The following is an 18,376-nucleotide window of genomic DNA, read 5'->3' on the forward strand; positions in this document are numbered from 1 at the left end:
TCGATGTTATGTTTAATATTTAAATGAAACAAAAAATTAAGTTTAAATCATCAATATTCTTAATTAAAAACAACATAAACAACCTTCTTCTAATTATAACTTAAACCTTAATCTTCTTCTAATCAAAAGCAATCTTATTGTAATTAAAACTTAAACTTCCTCTTTTCATCATCATCATCATCAGCCAATAATCATCCACTGGTGGAGATAGATCCACTCCCAAGGAGTGCCACAACATTCGGTCCTCTGCCTTCCTCATCCAACCACTACCGGCTATCCGCCTAAGATCGTCAGTCCAGCGGGCAGGAGGGCGTCCCACGCTCCGTTTGCCTGTTCGTGGTCTCGACTCGAGAACTCGTCTACCCCAACGGTTATCGGTTCTTCGGCAGATATGACCGGCCCACTGCCTCTTCAGCTTGCATATTTTGACAGCTAAGTATGTCGGTAACCTTGGTCCTCTGACGGATAATCTCATTTCTGATACGATCCATCAGAGAAACCCCAAGCATAGCTCTCTCCATAGCACCGTCTCCGCTAATTTATAAACTCATGTATTAAATTGCTAACGAATTATAATGTTTTAATAACTGGACCAATCATAATGTAACTACTGCAATGCTGATAAAATATGAATTAAAAAGAAATCGCAACATGCGACCTAGAGTCAATATATTTGCTGGCAAATCTACTATTCTGCGGGCGCAGTTATTATTTGAGGAGCAAAAATAATATTCTGCATACAAAGTTTTTATTTATGTAATGAACTCAAATTTTTTGGCAATCCATCTATTATTTTAGATTTTTGTATTGATATTATTTGCTGATTCATACCAGAGGACACTTTTTATTTATTTGAGGACAAAAATATATAGTTGCGGTTAGTCTATTAATTTGCTGATACAAGTTGATGACAAAAATAAACTTTGCTGGCAAGAAATATAGTTCCCTGCAAAAAATGGATTGTGGTCGAACATTATGGTTGGGTTGTTTAGTTTTGAATAGCTAATAAGACTTTTAAGGAGACAACAGACAAGGAAGATTTGATGAGGATTCGGATTGATCCACTTGTGCAGATACTGACACCCATATTCTTAATCGTTTCCTCGAGATTTCCTCCACTCGACTCGAGCACTTGAGGTGAAATTTGTATGCTTAGTTCATTACTCTCTCCTCGACTCGAGCGAATTCTTACTCGAGTCGAGTATTCAACTGTCATATTTCAAGGTACCTGCCGACCTACCTTGAGGCTTCCTCGAGTTGTAAAATCGGTGTTTCGGCCATCTTTTTACGTTATCTATAGCTTGTCATTGTGAGAAAAGAGAAGTTATTTTAAAATAATGGAAGAATTTGAAGAGTTCATTAATTATGTATATAATGATCCTTACGACTACCCAGCGCGACGTTATTTGCGGGACGCTTCAAATCCGATGGAATGCTACAATGACGTGGAATTCCAACAACGATTCCGCTTCAGGAAAGACACAATGGTGAACACAATATTGCCGTTAACGGGCATATTAGCCAATGAAAATAGCAGAGGTCTTCCCATTCCACCCATAATACAACTTCTTGTTGCTATGAGATTTTATGCAACAAGAAACTTCCAGGTGAGCTGACAAACATATAAAGTTATTTATTATATGAGTTTTTATCATGTGCAGTTTGTCATTGCCAGTTTTTATATTGTTTACCTACATGTATTAGTTATTACAATCATTGCAGGTCAGGGTGTAGATGGGGGCGCGACCCGCCACTTACCCTGCAGTATTTAGGTGATACCTATGCCCCTATATTAATCTTAACCTAACATTTCAGATTGATTGTGGAGACCGCCACAAGTTGAGCCAAACAGTGGCCTGCAAAATCATAGCCCGGGTTTCAAGAGCATTGGCGCTGCATGTGGGACAATATGTGAAATTCCCACCAGTCAATGAATTGGCTGCGAATAAAAGGAAGATGTTCCAAATTGCAGGATTCCCAGGTGCAATTGGAGCCATAGACTGCACACATATAAGCATAAAAAACCCTGACAGAGAACGTGGAGAAGTGTTCCGAAACCGGAAAGGAAATTTTTCTATCAATGTGCAATTAGTCTGTGGTCCTCAAATGGAAATATATGATGTTGTGGCACGATGGCCTGGATCTGTGCATTATTCAAGAATATTTGCCAACAGTCGCTGCTACATGATGTTTGAAGAAGGCACCATTAGTGGTATATTACTGGGAGATAGTGGTTATGCCCAAACTTCTTATATGTATACCCCAGTTATCAACCCCCGAACACAACCTGAAGAAAGGTATAATCGTGCCCATATAAGCACTAGAAATATAATAGAAAGGGTGAATGGTGTCCTAAAACGCAGATTTGCGTGTCTCTCTAGGACATTACAAAATAGACTACATAATATACCTAATATTATAGTGGCTTGTGTAGTTTTGCATAATATAAGTATTACGACAAATCAAGAATTGCCAGCAGAGCTCATAATGGCAGAGGAGATTCCTGTGGCAGTAATTCCTGATAATGAGCGTGGAAGCCTGATAAGGGCTGCATTTATTGGTAGACATTTCACTTAAATTAGGTATTGAATGTTATGTTTTAAATGTTACTATCCAATAAAACAAAGATCATTCACTCATTGACTAAATTTATTTTTCCTTATACCTAACATTATTTCTGCTTCTTCACGCTTTGCACGGCTACAGCGAAGAACTTCCTCTGCATTTTCTCTTTCTAAAACAGCCTTTTTATATAGTTCCTGTGCGGTTTTGGCTAGCCACTCTCTCTCCTCCATTTTTAGTCTGTGGAGTTCCTCTTCTCTCTCTTGAGCTCTTTGGTAATTTTCTCGCCTCAGGCCAAACTCCTCTGTAATCACTCGAGCTCTTACATTTCTTCCTGTAACAATTTGAGAAAGTTTGTTTACAAATATTATTTATTTTGCATTGACTTAGAATGAGAACTGGGAAACATATGGGATGCCCTCAGTCCTGAAATCATTAAGCAGGTAGTGGCTGGATAAGGTAGGCTGAGAACAGTGTTGTGGAGCTCCTTGGGAGAGACCTATGTCCAGCAGTGAACTTAGGACTTCCCTTGGCTGATGATGATGATCCAAGCTTGTCCTGTAATATAAACAGTTGATCTGTTGTTCTTGTATCATATCTCTGACTTGTTGTCCTGACACTACTTGCTTAAAACATCTATCACAACTTATAACCTGTGTACATAACGGTACCAAAGGTATTATGATTGATTCTAATAATTTACATATTTACCTTGATTTAGATTTCCATAATCTAATATTCGTGAACCGGGCCTGGCTGCTATACGGCTCGGACCTGGGGTGGTTTCCTCTCGAACTGAAAATAATTAAGGTTAAAATGAATGAATACATACAAAATAATATTTACCTACTTAAATTTTAATAATAAATAGGTTTTACAAATTTATTTCCTGTATGAATATAATTTAAATATTCTCTTAAAATATTTTTTTTTAATTAAAATTAGGTTAGTTGCTTACTAAGCTATATCTTGTTATTTTTAACTTTTTATGTAATTTTATATACTGTAAATAGAGGTTGCTAGTCTAGGCAGGTACATCAGGTACATGGAATATTTTATTAGGCTCTTTACCCATTTCAGGTTGCAGGCTGCTTGCACTCTCCCTTCTTTCACGCTGGGAATCGTGCGGTGGGGGTATAAGAAATTCTGTCTCTATCTCCTCCATAGCATCATCAGGCATTGCTGTTAAACAAAAAATAGGTTTTTATTATATACTTAAAAGGAGCGGTAGTAGCTCTGTTGGGTAAGCGCCCGCTTCTCACCCCAGACATGCGGGCCAGATGTACGAATCAGTTCTTTGAATTTAAGTACAATGTATACCATCGCTCTTACGGTGAAGGAAAACATTGTGAGGAAACCTGCATATCTAGATTTAGCACATCTAGGTATGTGAACCCACCAACCCGCAGTGGACCAGCGTGGTGGGAAATGGTCCAAGCTTAGGAAGGCAGTTTAGACCTAGGGGATATGCACAAAGGTTCCACTAGAGAGCCAGGTGCAGGTACTTAACACCCCCACAGAGAATAGAATATAAAAAATATACTTAAAAAGCAACTGATTCGAGGCTAGGGACTATATTCGAGAAAATCCGAGGGTATTTTGTTAAAATAGGTGATTGCTTAAACTGTGTAGACAAATTCGTAATTTGGTAGTATAATTTTACAGAAAATTACCTTCATCAACATTTTGACGATTGAAGTCACTATCTATTACACCATGTAGCTCCACATCGGTACAATCTGCCAGAGCTTCCTCGATCACCTCATGCGATGTAGAGGTTGAGGCTGGCATATAAGGCCCACCCCCTGTCCTGATGCGCTCACGTTTTTGGAGAGCCAACTCATGTTTTTTGCGGGTTTTTAAATTATCCCAGCACTTTTTCAGTTGGGCTTCTGTCCTCTGAAATAAGTAAAGTGGTCCATTAAACGATTAAGCATTAGATAAGTACGTACGTAAGTACTTATTACTTCCATGGTGAAATCATAACTATAGAAAATCCACTTAAGACAACTGATTACAGTCGTTCCCATTAAATGTACTTACCCGACAGTTGGTTTCTATTGAGTTGTATTCCTCGGTGAGGCGAGCCCACGCAGTTTTCTTTATTGCAGGGTTTCCAGCCCCTATGGTTGTTATAGAATGAATCTTATATTTAATTATTAGTTCCTGGAGGCAAAATTTTTCACTTTCAGAAAATATTTGGCGACCAGACATGTTGACACTCCAAAGTAGTAAGCGTAAATGAAGTTAAATCTCAAAAATATTCTTAAAAAAACCCTTGAGAAACCGTAAACTTAATGAAACTTTAGAAATAAACGAACGAAATGTTTTTTTTTTTTCAAATTATACAGAGTATATTTGACATAAATTTTGACAATTAAGTAAATCCGAACCACAGAACATCAAATTATAGACAAATACTACCAACTTATACAAATAAAATTCCTCGAATTGGTGACGTCACACCTCGACTCAAACTCACTGGAGTTTGCTCAAATTTATGATTAAGAATACCGATTTCGAGGAAGTTTTGGAGTATCCCTCAAGGGCTCCTCGATTGAGTCTGAGTGGAGTGAGAGTCGAGGAAACGTTTAAGAATATGGGTGGATATTTATTCACCGATACCTTAGAATAATAACGCCATTTCGCTTGTATTGCCAAACAACTTGTATGTAGTTCCTGAAGTTTGCGATTACACTTTTGTGCTTTGTCAAACTAACAAACCGCCTATCAAAACTGCTGCTAGGCGACGACGCGACGCCTATACTCGGTGTTACCTGTTTGCAAACATAAAAAACAGTCACTGCGGACCCGGCTTTTACCCCACTTGACTATTCGTATTTGCGTATTTTCTAAAACGCCTAGGTATTTGCCAAATATAGCCAATATAGACCGTTTCACCGGCTAATTGATCTGTCAAACCCCTTATTACATTGGACTAAAGTTGGATTTCGTCTGTTTAAGTCATGTTTTTGAATACGAAAGTAAAGTAAAGTAAAGTAAAATATGCTTTATTGCCAAAATAAAAATGACCGTACATAACTTATTCTACATTATAACTAATTATGACTAAGTTACATTATACTATTTTAGTTAAAACAAGCACTTCAATAAATTAAAATTTTATTTTGGCAAATGGTGACATGCTCAGCATAAGTCGAAACGCTCTATCTATAGATGTTTTGACAAATACGCAATAAGTAGCAGCATAAAATATCATAATACTGCGTTTAGATCTCTAGCGAAGCGATGCCGATGTGCATAGGTATAGTGCCACAATCTTATCTGTTCCGGTGGCGACGTCGCAGTGATTGAATCCAGTGATGCCATCGATTAAATTTTGCCTATTTCTGGTTTAAACGACAACTCATTTCTACTATTACCTATTTTTATAATTAGGTACATTCATAAGTATAGATAAATCAAAATATAGGGTCGATAGTAAATGAAAGAGGATATAATATATCAAACGTCATTAGTTGTATAAAAAAATTGTCCACGGCGAACAGAAACAAAATTAGTTCTGATTATGTTCTGATATAATACATTAAATCTAGATTTTATAATGATATCTGTGGGTCGTGGGAATAACGACATAGAAAACTATTGTACTTAATTATTATTTATTTATTTATGAACACTTTTTTTTTTCATTTTCTTAAGTAACAAGAAACAAGAGCATAAAATTAAAAGAAATTCAGACAATGTACAAAGGCTAATTGCCAAAAATCCATTTCTTCCAGCCAACCCTTGATACTCGTAGTGGAAGAAGATGTCATTAATCATCATTATTTCGTCTAAAATCGCTGCAGGTGCGAGAAATTCTTCTTGGTATACTGCCTAAGGTATAGGTACGCAACTTCACTCACACCTGTAATCAAAGAAAAATAAAGATTATATACCTACTTTCATCACGACCCATCCCGTCCCCACTGCTGGGGTACGGGTCTCTCGGGAAAATATTAATAAAATTACATGTGAGTATATGGGTAAAATTATTCGTCATATTTGGCAACACTAACCTGTAGCCGCTGCAACTCGTTCTTCCAATTTTTCTAACGGATTTAAAGGCGCCTGAATACGTTATTCTTCCTGCATAAAAGCCAATATATCTACTATTACTTTTCTTGCATCACTTTTCAGCGCTTTTGGCATTATTACACCCAGAAAATCACAAAATAAATTAAATTACGTAGCGTGGGTTCCGCTCATCTCGCATAATCTTTATTGACCAAAACTCATTTCGCATAACTCGTATGGTCTAAACTTTTTTGGCCGAACCATCACTTTGCCAAGACTTATGTGGCATAAGGCTCGTTTCGTCTAAAACTCTTTAGGCACAATCTTTAAACACCTAAGTTTCGTTTGCTCAAATTTATGTTCGTCTATACCTATGTATAATCTTGTTTCTCGTAATGTTATGTTAATAAATAATATATTATGTATATAGTAAATGTACAAATTGTGGTATTTTTCTCCTACATCCCGAAAATCACGATATTGTATGATCAAAAAATCGAAAGTTAACGATCAATATAATTATTACAAACCCCATGAGATCGAAACCTAAAATTAGGTGCGACGACGAGCAAAGCGAGGAGGAGCGTGTTAGGTGCACATGTTCATCAAAACCAAAGCGGAGCGCAGCGAAGCGGAGCGGAGCGTTTTCCAAACAGCGGAAACAATACAAGGCACCAGTTTGCGCTATGTAGGGAAACGCTCCGTCAAAGTTAAAGCCAAACGAATATTATTACTTTGTATAAACCTAATAAATCTATGCCATAGCATTATTAGGCTATTCAAGATTTGGCCATACCATTATTAGGCTAAACAATGTTATGCGAAATAATTTTTTACTAAACGAGATTTATGCCATACGATTTTCGGCGTAACGAGACTTTGACCAAACGTTACTATGCAATACGAGATTAGGCAAATAAATCTTATGCCAAAAAAGGTAGAACCCGTAGCGTCAGCCTCTTCGCAGAAATTGACAACTCAAATAACGCACAGAGTATGAAATGACGTTTGACAATGACGTCTCGTTAGTACACATTTTGACCACCGGAACAGATAAGATTGTGGCACTATACCAAGCTTAGGACCAAGACGCTAAATCCAAAATACGACACTGGCAGAAATCGGCAGAATTTATGTCGTATCTGTCATCTGTCAGATGAAATTGGCTGGGTTGCAAAACTTGCAAATGGAAAAGGAGGGAAAATAAATAAATACTTAAAGTAAAAGTTTTGATCAAGAGAAATAGATTATAAATTGTGTCACTACGTTGTAATTGTATAAGTTTTGTGTTTCTTTTGTTCGTGTATTTTGTAATGTAAGTACCTAACTTATTATTTAAATGGAACCGTCTTCGCCTCGTCGGACAGCCTTATTTCTACAAAATCTTTCAGTTCTATAACTACCTCTTTCTCTTTATTTCAGAGCATCCAGGATTATGTCAATGACTTTTATGATATAAAAAAAATGTCTGTTCCAAGTCTGCAAGCTTTGAGCTTACAGAAAGTTGTGACGCGATTATGGTGGACTTCCGATCTACGAGACGCTCTTCTTGACATAGCAGTGGATATTAAATGGTACGGAACAGGCACTTTCCTACTAACAGAGGAATCAAAAACGATACGAAACACTTATCAAGAAATTATAAAGGCAATTTTAACCAAAGTGACTGCTGCTACCAATATTCCATTAAGAATCAAACTAAAAATAGCCTTGTCTTTGATGAGAATAGAAAATGACACACTGAAAAGTATTGTGGATCTTACAAAGTTTTTATGTGAGCCATCAAAGGAAAACATTGCATACTGCATTGATAAAGTATGGTTTACTACTGATTGCACTGTGGATCGGTGTGAAACTGTCCTCTCAATATTGCAATATTCATATATGAACCTTGAAATAAATGCATATAATATAAGCAAGTTTTGCTTAATAACACCTGATAAGCTATTTGACATGATGCGTTATATGCGTACAATATGCTGTGATAGAAAAGAAATTAGTATGAAAATATGTAAACTGCTAAAAGCAATTTTGAATTTTGACATGTATGATAGAATGGAAACTGATGCTAGATGCTCCAAGTTTTTTAAATGTGATCCTGATATGTATCAATATGACGAAATTCTTGTCTTAGCTCATATTTTATTAAATGAAAGTACAGAAATCTTTAGACATTTTTACAATAATTGGAATACAACAAAAAAAGTTCAGAAATTGGCATCAGCTACAGTGTGTGTTGTACTATCCTGTGAAAATTCCTTTTCAATACAAGAGAGCTTAATATATGCCTATAAAATCCTACCAGACAAATTATTCCTGAAAATATTATTAAGATTTCACAAATTAGTGTTTGACAAACTATTCTTAAGTTTTTTCAGCTCTACATGTCTTGATTTTTTCAATTTATTATTGAAAAATAACCAATTTAAAATTTGTAGAGATATTTTGCATAACACTGAAGAGATATTATGTAAACAAGTCCCTGAAACTAGTTACAAGAGCATTGTATATGATAATAGCAAATGCACATTCATGAATATGTGGAGTCAAGCTCCAGACTCAGTGAAACTGCTTCTTAGAGAAGGATTGAATGACATGATGGACTGTGCTCTCAAGAACAATGATGTGCAGTTGCTCAGCATCTTCCTTAATGATAGTGCATTTTCAAATGAAGAAAAACAACAGCACTACATTCACTTATTCAGTAGGCTAGTCCTGCCATCAAACCAGAGCAAAGTGAATGAAATTACAGAAGAAGTGGCTGGATTTGACATTAATGAAATTATCAATAACATTACTGTAGCTGATTTCAAAAAGATTCTGATTAAAATTTGTGAAACGCAATGTAATTTGGAATACCTGGTAAAAAATATAGATGAGGAAGTATTGATTAACTTTAAAATAGAAGTAACAAAAGATAAACAGTTCATGATTGATTTGATAATTGCAGTCCTGATCACAAGTGACGCAGAAAAAAATATGAAATACTTGTTCATGTGGCTGTTCAACAATGAAGCTGATGCTCAACATTATGTGCAGAAGTATTTGGTCTCAGATTTTTGGTTGGCTGATCTATACAAAACATATTTACTGACAACATCAAACAAGTCTGTCTACCCAAACACAGATATTTTTAAATATTTGAATGTTCCTGATGATATCAAAAACTTAGTAAAAGAAATAACACGCAATGATTTAAAACTAGTTTTTAAACTGTGTGAAAAGTATACTGCAAGAAAGTTCTGTAAAATATATAAACTTCTATCATGTCTATATAATGAAAACCAAGGAAAAGAAAAAGCGCAGTTAAAATTGCAGTTTTTACATTCAAAATGTGGTGAGAAGAGCATTTACCGCCTATTTAGCTCTAATTACTTTAACGAAAACTGGTATGTGACGTATCAGTTCATGGACACAATCAAATACTATTTTAAATTTCACAAATATTGGCTCGATTGTGAATTTCGAAATGAAGAGTTTGAATGTTTTATAAAAAATCTCCCACAAAAGCTTCCACACCCTAATTCTGTAGGAGAGTTGAAACATTTGAAGACAAGACACCATACTGGGAGAATACCTTTGTTTTATTCAGAGAGTCCACGTGATAACAGGGTCATTGTAGATGCAAACTATCGCATATTTTGTAATATCATTTTGCTTGATGCAGTAGCCAAATACCGTGTGTCGATGTACATGAATCATGGACTTCAAGGTACTCTTACTGAATATTCTGTAAAATTTCCATCAGAATGGTACACCTTTAAGGAAATACCTGTTGTATTAGAATAAATTTCGTTTTCAAAGGAAACTCTTTATTTATATAGTTAGCCACGATGAGAATGCAAAAATAAGCTTATGTCAACAAATACCTGAAACTACCTATATTTGATCTCATACAAATTATTAATTAAGTAATATACAAAAATATGTCTGTGAATCCTAATTACTTAAGTGCTTACATAATATTTTTTGACTTAGGGTCCGGGTAGCGTTAATTCTCGGACATGTTACTGGTTACCCCAAGAGTGAATTTTCTACCGCCATTTACATCTGTTTGTGTTTTAAATAAACTATATTAAGTTTAAGAAAAGTTGGTATTTTTTCGTAGAAAGTAATGAAATCCTATGGTCTAAAAATAATAATAATAATAAGTTCTTTATTTACAGGTAAGACCCATTAAAATACAAATACAATAGTAAAATTAAATTATATATAATATGTTGCCTATAATAACTAATCTATAAAGCTAAGATCAGTTAGAATTTGCCATTCTCAGCACGGTGCACAACCAACCAGTGTCTAACAAATCCGTTATCGAGGTTGGAACTAATCGTTTCTAGGATCCGGTTGTTAGAGTTCCTAATCCTCTCCCAAAAAGCAGCTGAACGAAACCGAAGGACAGCATAGAAGTCCGGGACCCTGGCGTCCGCGAACATGCCACTCGCGCTGCAGTACCTGGGTAACTTCATTATAATACGGAAGGCGTCATTGTATTGCACTCTTAAGAGGAGAGTATAGCTTCGCGATCCTAGCGAAATAGGTATTTAGGAAAAGTATTGCTGTCGCTCGTGCACTCGCCCGCGCCGGGCACCGCACACACACATGCAAGTAGCGTCACGCACACATCGACGGACGCTGCCGCGCCGCCACCGCCGCCACCGCGCCGCCCCGCGCCGGTCCGCCGGTTGGCGAGATATTGCGACCAAACACGGAGTGTCTTCGTCTTACCTTCATATTATTATTATTTCTGTGTTGTGATTGTGAGTTGTGACTTGTGACCTTGTGAGCGAAACTTGAAATTATTGAAGATAAATAGAAAGAAGTAGGTACCTATAAGTAATCCCATCAAAAACAATACTTGTCTCGTAACTCAGTTGTTCTGACGGTAAAAAGTTGTGAGATCCATGTAATACCAAGTCTTATCCACGCACGCATCTCAATCTTAAAAATCTTTAATGTTTTATATAAATATATTGACTCGGCCATCGCATAGAAACACATGTTAATTAAATTATTCAGTGACAATTTTTTTTGACAAGTAAGTATTGTTTTTGATTATTTATTTATTTATAATCATTGCAGTGATACATAGGGTACAGAAGAATTCCCACAAAACCAATATTTTTGGTTTGACTGTGGGTAAACGGTGACATTTTAATTAAGCTGTTATTTAAAAATTAACAAAATAAACAATATATTGATTGTGTCAAGTGAGCAGTGCAAGGAAGGCACCACTCTCAATCATAATAAGTTTTATGGGATCTCATTTCTTTTTGTATTTTGTAGACAGTTCTACTTTTTTTTCTTTTCGGTACTTTCTAGGTACGCAGGTGCGTTAACTTAGTTTGGTAGGTACCTACCTACATAAATCACAAACTTGAGATAAGAATCAAGAATCTTTATTTTAAAAGAAAGAAAGAAAGAAAGATAAAACTTTATTTGACATTGACAGCAATCATACTTAATTGTACTCAACTCACGTATATTTATTTATTTATTTATTTATTTAAATTTGCTGTCCGCCAAAAAGGCGTCCACTCACCAAATTTGAAGCTTCTAGGTCTGCTAGAAGGGCCTTAGAATTTTTATGATCGGTGAGTGAGTGAGTGAGTGAGTGAGAGTGAGTGAGTCAGTGACAAAATTAATTAAGAAACTTTGACCCGTTATAATTCTTAAACTACTGGTTCAAATTGAATGAAATTTGAAATATATACCGTGTCTTTACAATGCCTGCATGCGGTTAGTGAAAATTCAGTCTTCTAGTGCCGTGCCCCCACATTAGTGATAATTTCATGTGAGTAAGTATTTTATTATTTAGGTAATTACCTACCTAGTAAGTCCTAGTAACGAGTAGGTAAGTACATAAAATGGATTTTTGATGATTGGAAAATAGACCTTTTGCACCGGCAAAAGGTCTATTTTCCAATCATAATCATCGGTACTTGGACTATCATTTTGTATGTAAGGTTATTTAGATCTATACAGGGTGATTGGTAAGTCGATGTATTCCTTCAAATGGGTTATAGACGAAGGCATTTCCAGTTGATTGAACTCCATAATGCATTATCCGAAAGTCAACCATTTCCGAGTTATTTAAGTTTTAAGTTTTTTGAGATTTTTCCCAAAATTTATGTTTAAAAGCAACATATTTAAAAAACTAACAATTTTTTAAATACTTTTTTGATTGTTTTGCATTAGTGACACCTTAGGCAAGTAATTATAATCAATAAATGCGCAATAACCAACTTAATTTAGACACAGTGCTTCAAAATAGTTGAAACATTAAGAAAATGTTACTAAATGTTAATACAAAAATCCTAAATTAAAAAATAATTTTATCTGAAATTGTTTCAGGCACTACAGCTTAAAAACATGGTCATTTTTTTGCTTGAAAACCTACTAGTACTTTAAACTTTTTATAACCAGGGTGTCCCAAATTAAAGTGCACATCCAAATTATAGTGACTTAATTTGTTATTCTAAACAACTTTTGTTTTACGACTTTTGTAAATTCGTGAAAAAAAATCTACTGTCTATAGTAAAAAATCTCATAGCCAACAAAGTTTCTATGAATTAGCAAAAATAAAATTCGCAAACAATCAAAAGTCTTAAAACAAAAGATGTTTAGAATGACGAGTTGTGTCACTATTATTCGGATGTGCAATTTAACATGGGACATCCTGTATATCTATAGATATCGATAACGCAGGCGGGATCCCATCTCTACTATCGACTTCACTATGAACATCCCTATCGTACGTGTGCTTTGCTTCCCCCCCCCGACCCTCAATCGTGCGATAGAGAGCACTGCAGCTCGTGACTGACAATAGGTACTTTTCTTGATGAAATTCTGGTTTTGGGAGAAAACGTTTTACACTAACTAAATATCAACCAATCTCTTTGATTTTAGTGTCAATCGCTTCAGCTTAATATATCCTAGGTTTATAGGTTTCGCTTTTTTTTAAAAAATACGTTGTTATTGATCCACAAACGGCTTAATTCAACAAAGTCGCAATCACAAAAAAAACTTTATTTGAGGTGCCTATAAGTTTGAATCTATAGAAAATTTTGAAAAAAGGAAAACCTATAAACCTAGTTATCCCTTGTGTCAATAACATATTAAAAAATCATGGAGATTGGATAATATTTAGGGGTAGTAAAACGTTTTCTCTTTTTGTATGGACGAGCAAGTGCTATACTCTACTCTTAACACATTGTAAAAGCGTTTGGTGAAGTTAACCCAGAGTTGACAGGTATAAAAAGTTCGGCAGTACGCTTTGAACAATGTTATTTTGACTTCTCGGGAGCAACGCGCGCTCCATGTCCTGCTCGTCGTTCAGCTGCTCGTCCAGGGTGACCCAAGTACTTGAAGCTCCTCACTACCCGAACTGGTGAACCCAGCAAGTGAACCGGCGGCACCGTCTCCGGACCCTAATCTAATATGTGTACTCCTGAAAATTTCTGGGATTGTTCTGTATATGAGGTATTCTGTATATGAGGTATTTTCCGATATTCGTCCCCTAAAGGGCTACATGGGGGGGCAAAGTTAGTTAGGGGATCGATGGTATTCATTGTACTTAAATTCAAAGAACTCATTGGTACATGTCAGCGCAGGGATTCGAACCCGTTTCTCTGGCGTGTGAAGCGAGCGCTTACATGACTGAGATACCACCGCGCAAAAAAAAGTTATAAAATGGTCCGATAGATGGCCGCCGCCGCCTGACAAAGCTTTTTGGTGGATTAGCTATCAAAACCTTCTCGTTTGCTCGTTAGCGAAGCCATAGTTTATTTACTTTAGGGTTTGGGACTTGGGTTGGGGCAAGGAACAAAGGTAGGTAGTTCTCTAATAAGAAGCTTTCGCTTTGTGAGGAGTTCTTACTTATTATTCTGAGGTTCTCCCATCTGTTATACTGTGTAGCAAATTGAGTGACAGTTTCAAATTCACATGTTCATGTTTTGAGTTTTGAGGTTGATTCATTACTTCATTTCAGTTATCAAAACAAAACAAAGTTATCACAGTGAGTGACAATAATTTATTAAAACAATGTTTATAAGAATCGGAATGGTTCCTTACTTTTCGCCAGTGTTTTATGCCAGAAATTAGAACCAGGCGAGCTTATTTTCATCTTTCAAACACTTCCAAAACTCACAAATTATCTTTTCTTTACTAACGGGTACTGTTTTACCTGTACACAGTCATATTGATTCCTAGCATATTATAAAATACTTCTTACTTTATCTTCCTATATTTTCAGGACATCAAGATTGTCACAGCGTATACATGATGTGCAGTAACATGTCTGTTCCGAGCTTGCAGACACTGTGCCTACATGAAGTCGTTGAGCACATATGGAGGAACTCTCATCTACCCAGTGCTCTCCTTGAAGTGGCTGATTGTGTTAAGCGAAAACGTTCTGGTGAAAGTTCCATTCTCTTTAGGAAAGAATTGACAAAAGCTAATAGAAAATATCAACAAACAATTAAAATAATACTGAAGAAACTGAAAACTACAGAATATATTCCTACTAAACTTAAGTTGAAGATTGCACTGTCTGTGATGAGACTGGAAAATGATGCTCTGAAGAGTATTTTGGACCTCTGCAAGCATTTACATGATCCAACAAAGGAAAATATTGCATACTGTATTGACAAACTAATATTTACTAGTGATTGCACAGTAGACCGAACTGCTACCATTCTTACAATATGGCAGCATTCATTTATGAATGTAGATATTCTCACCAATAATCTACTAAGGTTCTGTTTGTTGCCAACTGATATGTTATATGAATTGATATTCATCCAGTCTTGCTCCTCAGAAAAAAAACAGATGAAAAAGAAAATATTTAATGTGATTACCTCTATTAAGCAGTGTGACTTATATGGTGAGTTCAAAGAAGAGGCCATTGATTACATTTATCCAGAATTGGATTCTGTCCCTCCGTACCAGGATTCAATAACCTTCATGCACATCATGTTGTATGCTAGACCAGAGATTTTTAGATATTTATATGAAAATGCCCCTTTTGTAAAAAGAGAACAGAAATTGGTGGCAGCCACAGTTGGGGTCTTATCATGTGGAAAACAAAACTCTGCAATTCAAGAAAATATTCTTCATTCTTACAGAAGCCTTACTGCAAAGATGTTCCTAAAAATTTTGACTAGATTTTACAAAGAAATATATAAACAAATGTTCTTTGGTATATTCAGTTCTACATGTCTTGAATTTTTCAATTTATTGTTGAAAAATTATCATTTTAAAATATGCAGTGATATTTTAAAATTTAGTTTGGAGCTTCTGTCTTCAGAAGTTCCTAAAACCTGCTACAAGAACATTATTTATGCTAATAGCAAATGCACATTCTTGGATATGTGGAGTCAAGCTCCAGACTCAGTGAAACTGCTTCTTTGTGAAGGATTCAATGACATGATGGATTGTGCTCTCAACAACAATGATGTGCAGTTGCTCTGCATCTTCCTTAATGATAGTGCATTTTCAAATGAAGAAAAACAACTGCACTACATTCACTTATTCAGTAGGCTAGTCCTACCCTCAGACCAGGACAAAGTGAATGAAATCACAGAAGAAGTGACTGGATTTGACATTAATGAAATTATCAATAACATTAATGTAGCCAATTTCAAAAAGATTCTGCTCAAAATTTGTGAAACTCAATGTAATTTTGAAGACCTGGTAAAAAAACTAGGTGAGGAACTATTGATTAACTATAAAATAGAACTGACTAAAGATAAACAGTTCATGATTGATATGATAAGTGCAGTCCTGTTCACAAGTGATGCAGAAAACAATATGAAATACTTGTTCATGTGGCTGTTCAACAATGAAACTGATGCTCAACATTATGTGCAGAGGTATTTGGTCTCAGATCTTTGGTTAGCTGATCTATACAAAACATATTTGCTGTCCACAGCAACCAAGTCTATCTTCCCAAATACAGATATTTTCAAATATTTCAATGTTCCTGGTGATGTTCAAAAGGTGATAAAAGAAATGACTCGCAATGATGAGGAACTAGTGTGTCAACTGTGTGAAAAGTATACTGCAAGAAAATTCTGTCAGATATCAAAACTTTTGCCAAGCCTCTTTGATGATGAGTCCAAAAACGAACAATCATTATTAAAAATGCAATTTTTGGAATCAAAACATGGTCAGCAAGTGATTTACCAACTTTTTAAGTCAGACTATTATAATAAAGACTGGTATATGAGTTTCCAGTTCCGTAAAACAATCAGACACTATTTTCAGTTTCAAAAGCAATGGCTGAGCAATGATAGACTTGTGCGTGTTGGGTTTAAACAACTATTGAATAGCCTTCCACACCCGAATTCTGCTAAGATTAAGACAGAAGAATTTAATCACTTGGAGATCAAACGCCCGACCAAAAGAATCCCCTTATTTCATTCAGAGAGTGTTAGACAAAACCGGGCGATAGTAGATGCGAATTATCGAATGTTTCGTAGTATAGTGTCACTGCCACCCGAGTACAGGGACCGCGCGTGCGGTCAGTTCGATGATGACATGACTGGCCCCATCACTGAGTGGACTGAAAGTTTCACGACAAGGTGGTTAATTCCTCTGCATATACCTGTTGTACTGTGATGGCGATGTTAGAAGTAGATATAGCTACTTAGGTACCTAAAGGTGGGTACTGACCAACGTTACGAGGTGTTATGTAACATGTTACACAGCGACCATTTATTTTGTGCAGTGAGTACGCTGCGGTTTCCCCGTAACACTACGTAGGTACTGACTGCACGAATGCTCGCTGTGTAACATGTTACATTACACCTCGTAACGTTGGTCAGTACCCACCTTTCGTATTTATTTTACATATTGTAAATAGATTGTCTTAGGTGTAGGTTAACAAGGTATGACTTTGCTCTTAGGGGTTCTTATTTTACTTAGATAAGTACCGATAGTACATTTCGGTACAAATAGATAAAGTACATAAGTAATAAGTAAACTATGGTTGTGTTTTATTAATTGTCGTTCTTTTATCGAAGAACATTACGTATCTAGTTATATTGTGTCAGTAAAAATTCAGTGCAAGCCTATTCAACAGATATTTAATTCTTATACCTGCCATAATACTTTTCACCGTCTCACGTTCGATAAGCGGCGAGTAAATGTGAATTTATATGGCGCGGGAGAGACGCCACCTAGCGGTAAGTAGCTGTACTAGCTCCGCGCCATACAATTTTGGGTTTAGGTAGTTTAACTGCTCGATCGGTATTGAAAAACTCACACTCGCCGCTTCTTGAACTAAAATACTTACACTCAGGACCCAGAATTTGGCAGCGAATCCACTTTTGTATAGTGCCACAATCTTATCTGTTCCGGTGGTCAATATGTGCAACTAACGAAACGTCATTGTCAAACGTCATTTCATACTCTGTGCGTTATTTGAGTTGTCAATTTCAATTGTTGTTATTTAATTTGTTTTGTGATTTTCTGGGTGAAATACTGCCAAAAGCGCTGTAATGTAATGCAAGAAAAGTAGTACTATATATATTGGCTTTTATGCAGGAAGAATAACGTATTCAGGCGCCTTTAATTCCGTTTGAAAAATTGGAAAAACGAGTTGCAGCGACTACAGGTTAGTGTTGCCAAATATAACGAATAATTTTACCCATATACTCCATATAATTTTATGAAATATTTTCCAGAGAGGCCCGTGCCCCAGCACGGGGACGGGATGAGTCGTGATGATACTCGTGATGAAAAGTATATAATCTTTATTTTTCTTTGATTACAGGTGTGATGACATGACATG

At 36.0% G+C, this 18,376-nt stretch overlaps 4 protein-coding genes across 5 annotated transcripts; 3 read left to right on the forward strand and 1 right to left on the reverse strand.

Moving 5' to 3' along the window:
- The first annotated feature begins 1,082 nt into the window (after positions 1 to 1,082).
- Positions 1,083 to 2,639, forward strand: LOC125489378 (putative nuclease HARBI1). Its single transcript, XM_048625187.1, has 2 exons — positions 1,083 to 1,607; positions 1,816 to 2,639. Exons 1-2 carry the CDS (start codon positions 1,338 to 1,340, stop codon positions 2,575 to 2,577), a joined length of 1,032 nt encoding a protein of 343 aa, XP_048481144.1. The 5' UTR covers positions 1,083 to 1,337; the 3' UTR covers positions 2,578 to 2,639.
- On the reverse strand, positions 2,632 to 5,162 carry LOC105388151 (myb/SANT-like DNA-binding domain-containing protein 3). The gene is made up of 5 exons (XM_048625188.1): positions 4,606 to 5,162; positions 4,236 to 4,461; positions 3,634 to 3,744; positions 3,274 to 3,357; positions 2,632 to 2,896 (listed from the first exon to the last, which is right to left on the reverse strand). Exons 1-5 carry the CDS (start codon positions 4,774 to 4,776, stop codon positions 2,637 to 2,639), a joined length of 852 nt encoding a protein of 283 aa, XP_048481145.1. The 5' UTR covers positions 4,777 to 5,162; the 3' UTR covers positions 2,632 to 2,636.
- A 2,519-nt stretch (positions 5,163 to 7,681) lies between these two features.
- Positions 7,682 to 10,530, forward strand: LOC119692261. The gene is made up of 2 exons (XM_038112159.2): positions 7,682 to 7,897; positions 8,005 to 10,530. The coding sequence occupies exon 2, from the start codon at positions 8,047 to 8,049 to the stop codon at positions 10,369 to 10,371; it is 2,325 nt and encodes a 774-aa protein (XP_037968087.2). The 5' UTR covers positions 7,682 to 7,897; positions 8,005 to 8,046; the 3' UTR covers positions 10,372 to 10,530.
- A 4,030-nt stretch (positions 10,531 to 14,560) lies between these two features.
- On the forward strand, positions 14,561 to 17,644 carry LOC105392518. Of its 2 annotated transcripts, none has more exons than XM_011564145.3 (2): positions 14,561 to 14,755; positions 14,837 to 17,644. In XM_011564145.3, exon 2 carries the CDS (start codon positions 14,863 to 14,865, stop codon positions 17,200 to 17,202), a length of 2,340 nt encoding a protein of 779 aa, XP_011562447.2. In that variant the 5' UTR covers positions 14,561 to 14,755; positions 14,837 to 14,862; the 3' UTR covers positions 17,203 to 17,644. The 2 variants fall into 2 exon arrangements, with proteins under 2 accessions (XP_011562447.2, XP_037968086.2); XM_038112158.2 differs by having other exon boundaries at positions 14,561 to 14,691.
- The last annotated feature ends 732 nt before the right edge of the window (positions 17,645 to 18,376 follow it).

This window comes from Plutella xylostella, chromosome 13 (assembly GCF_932276165.1).
Source record: "Plutella xylostella chromosome 13, ilPluXylo3.1, whole genome shotgun sequence".
Lineage (NCBI taxonomy): Eukaryota > Metazoa > Arthropoda > Insecta > Lepidoptera > Plutellidae > Plutella > Plutella xylostella.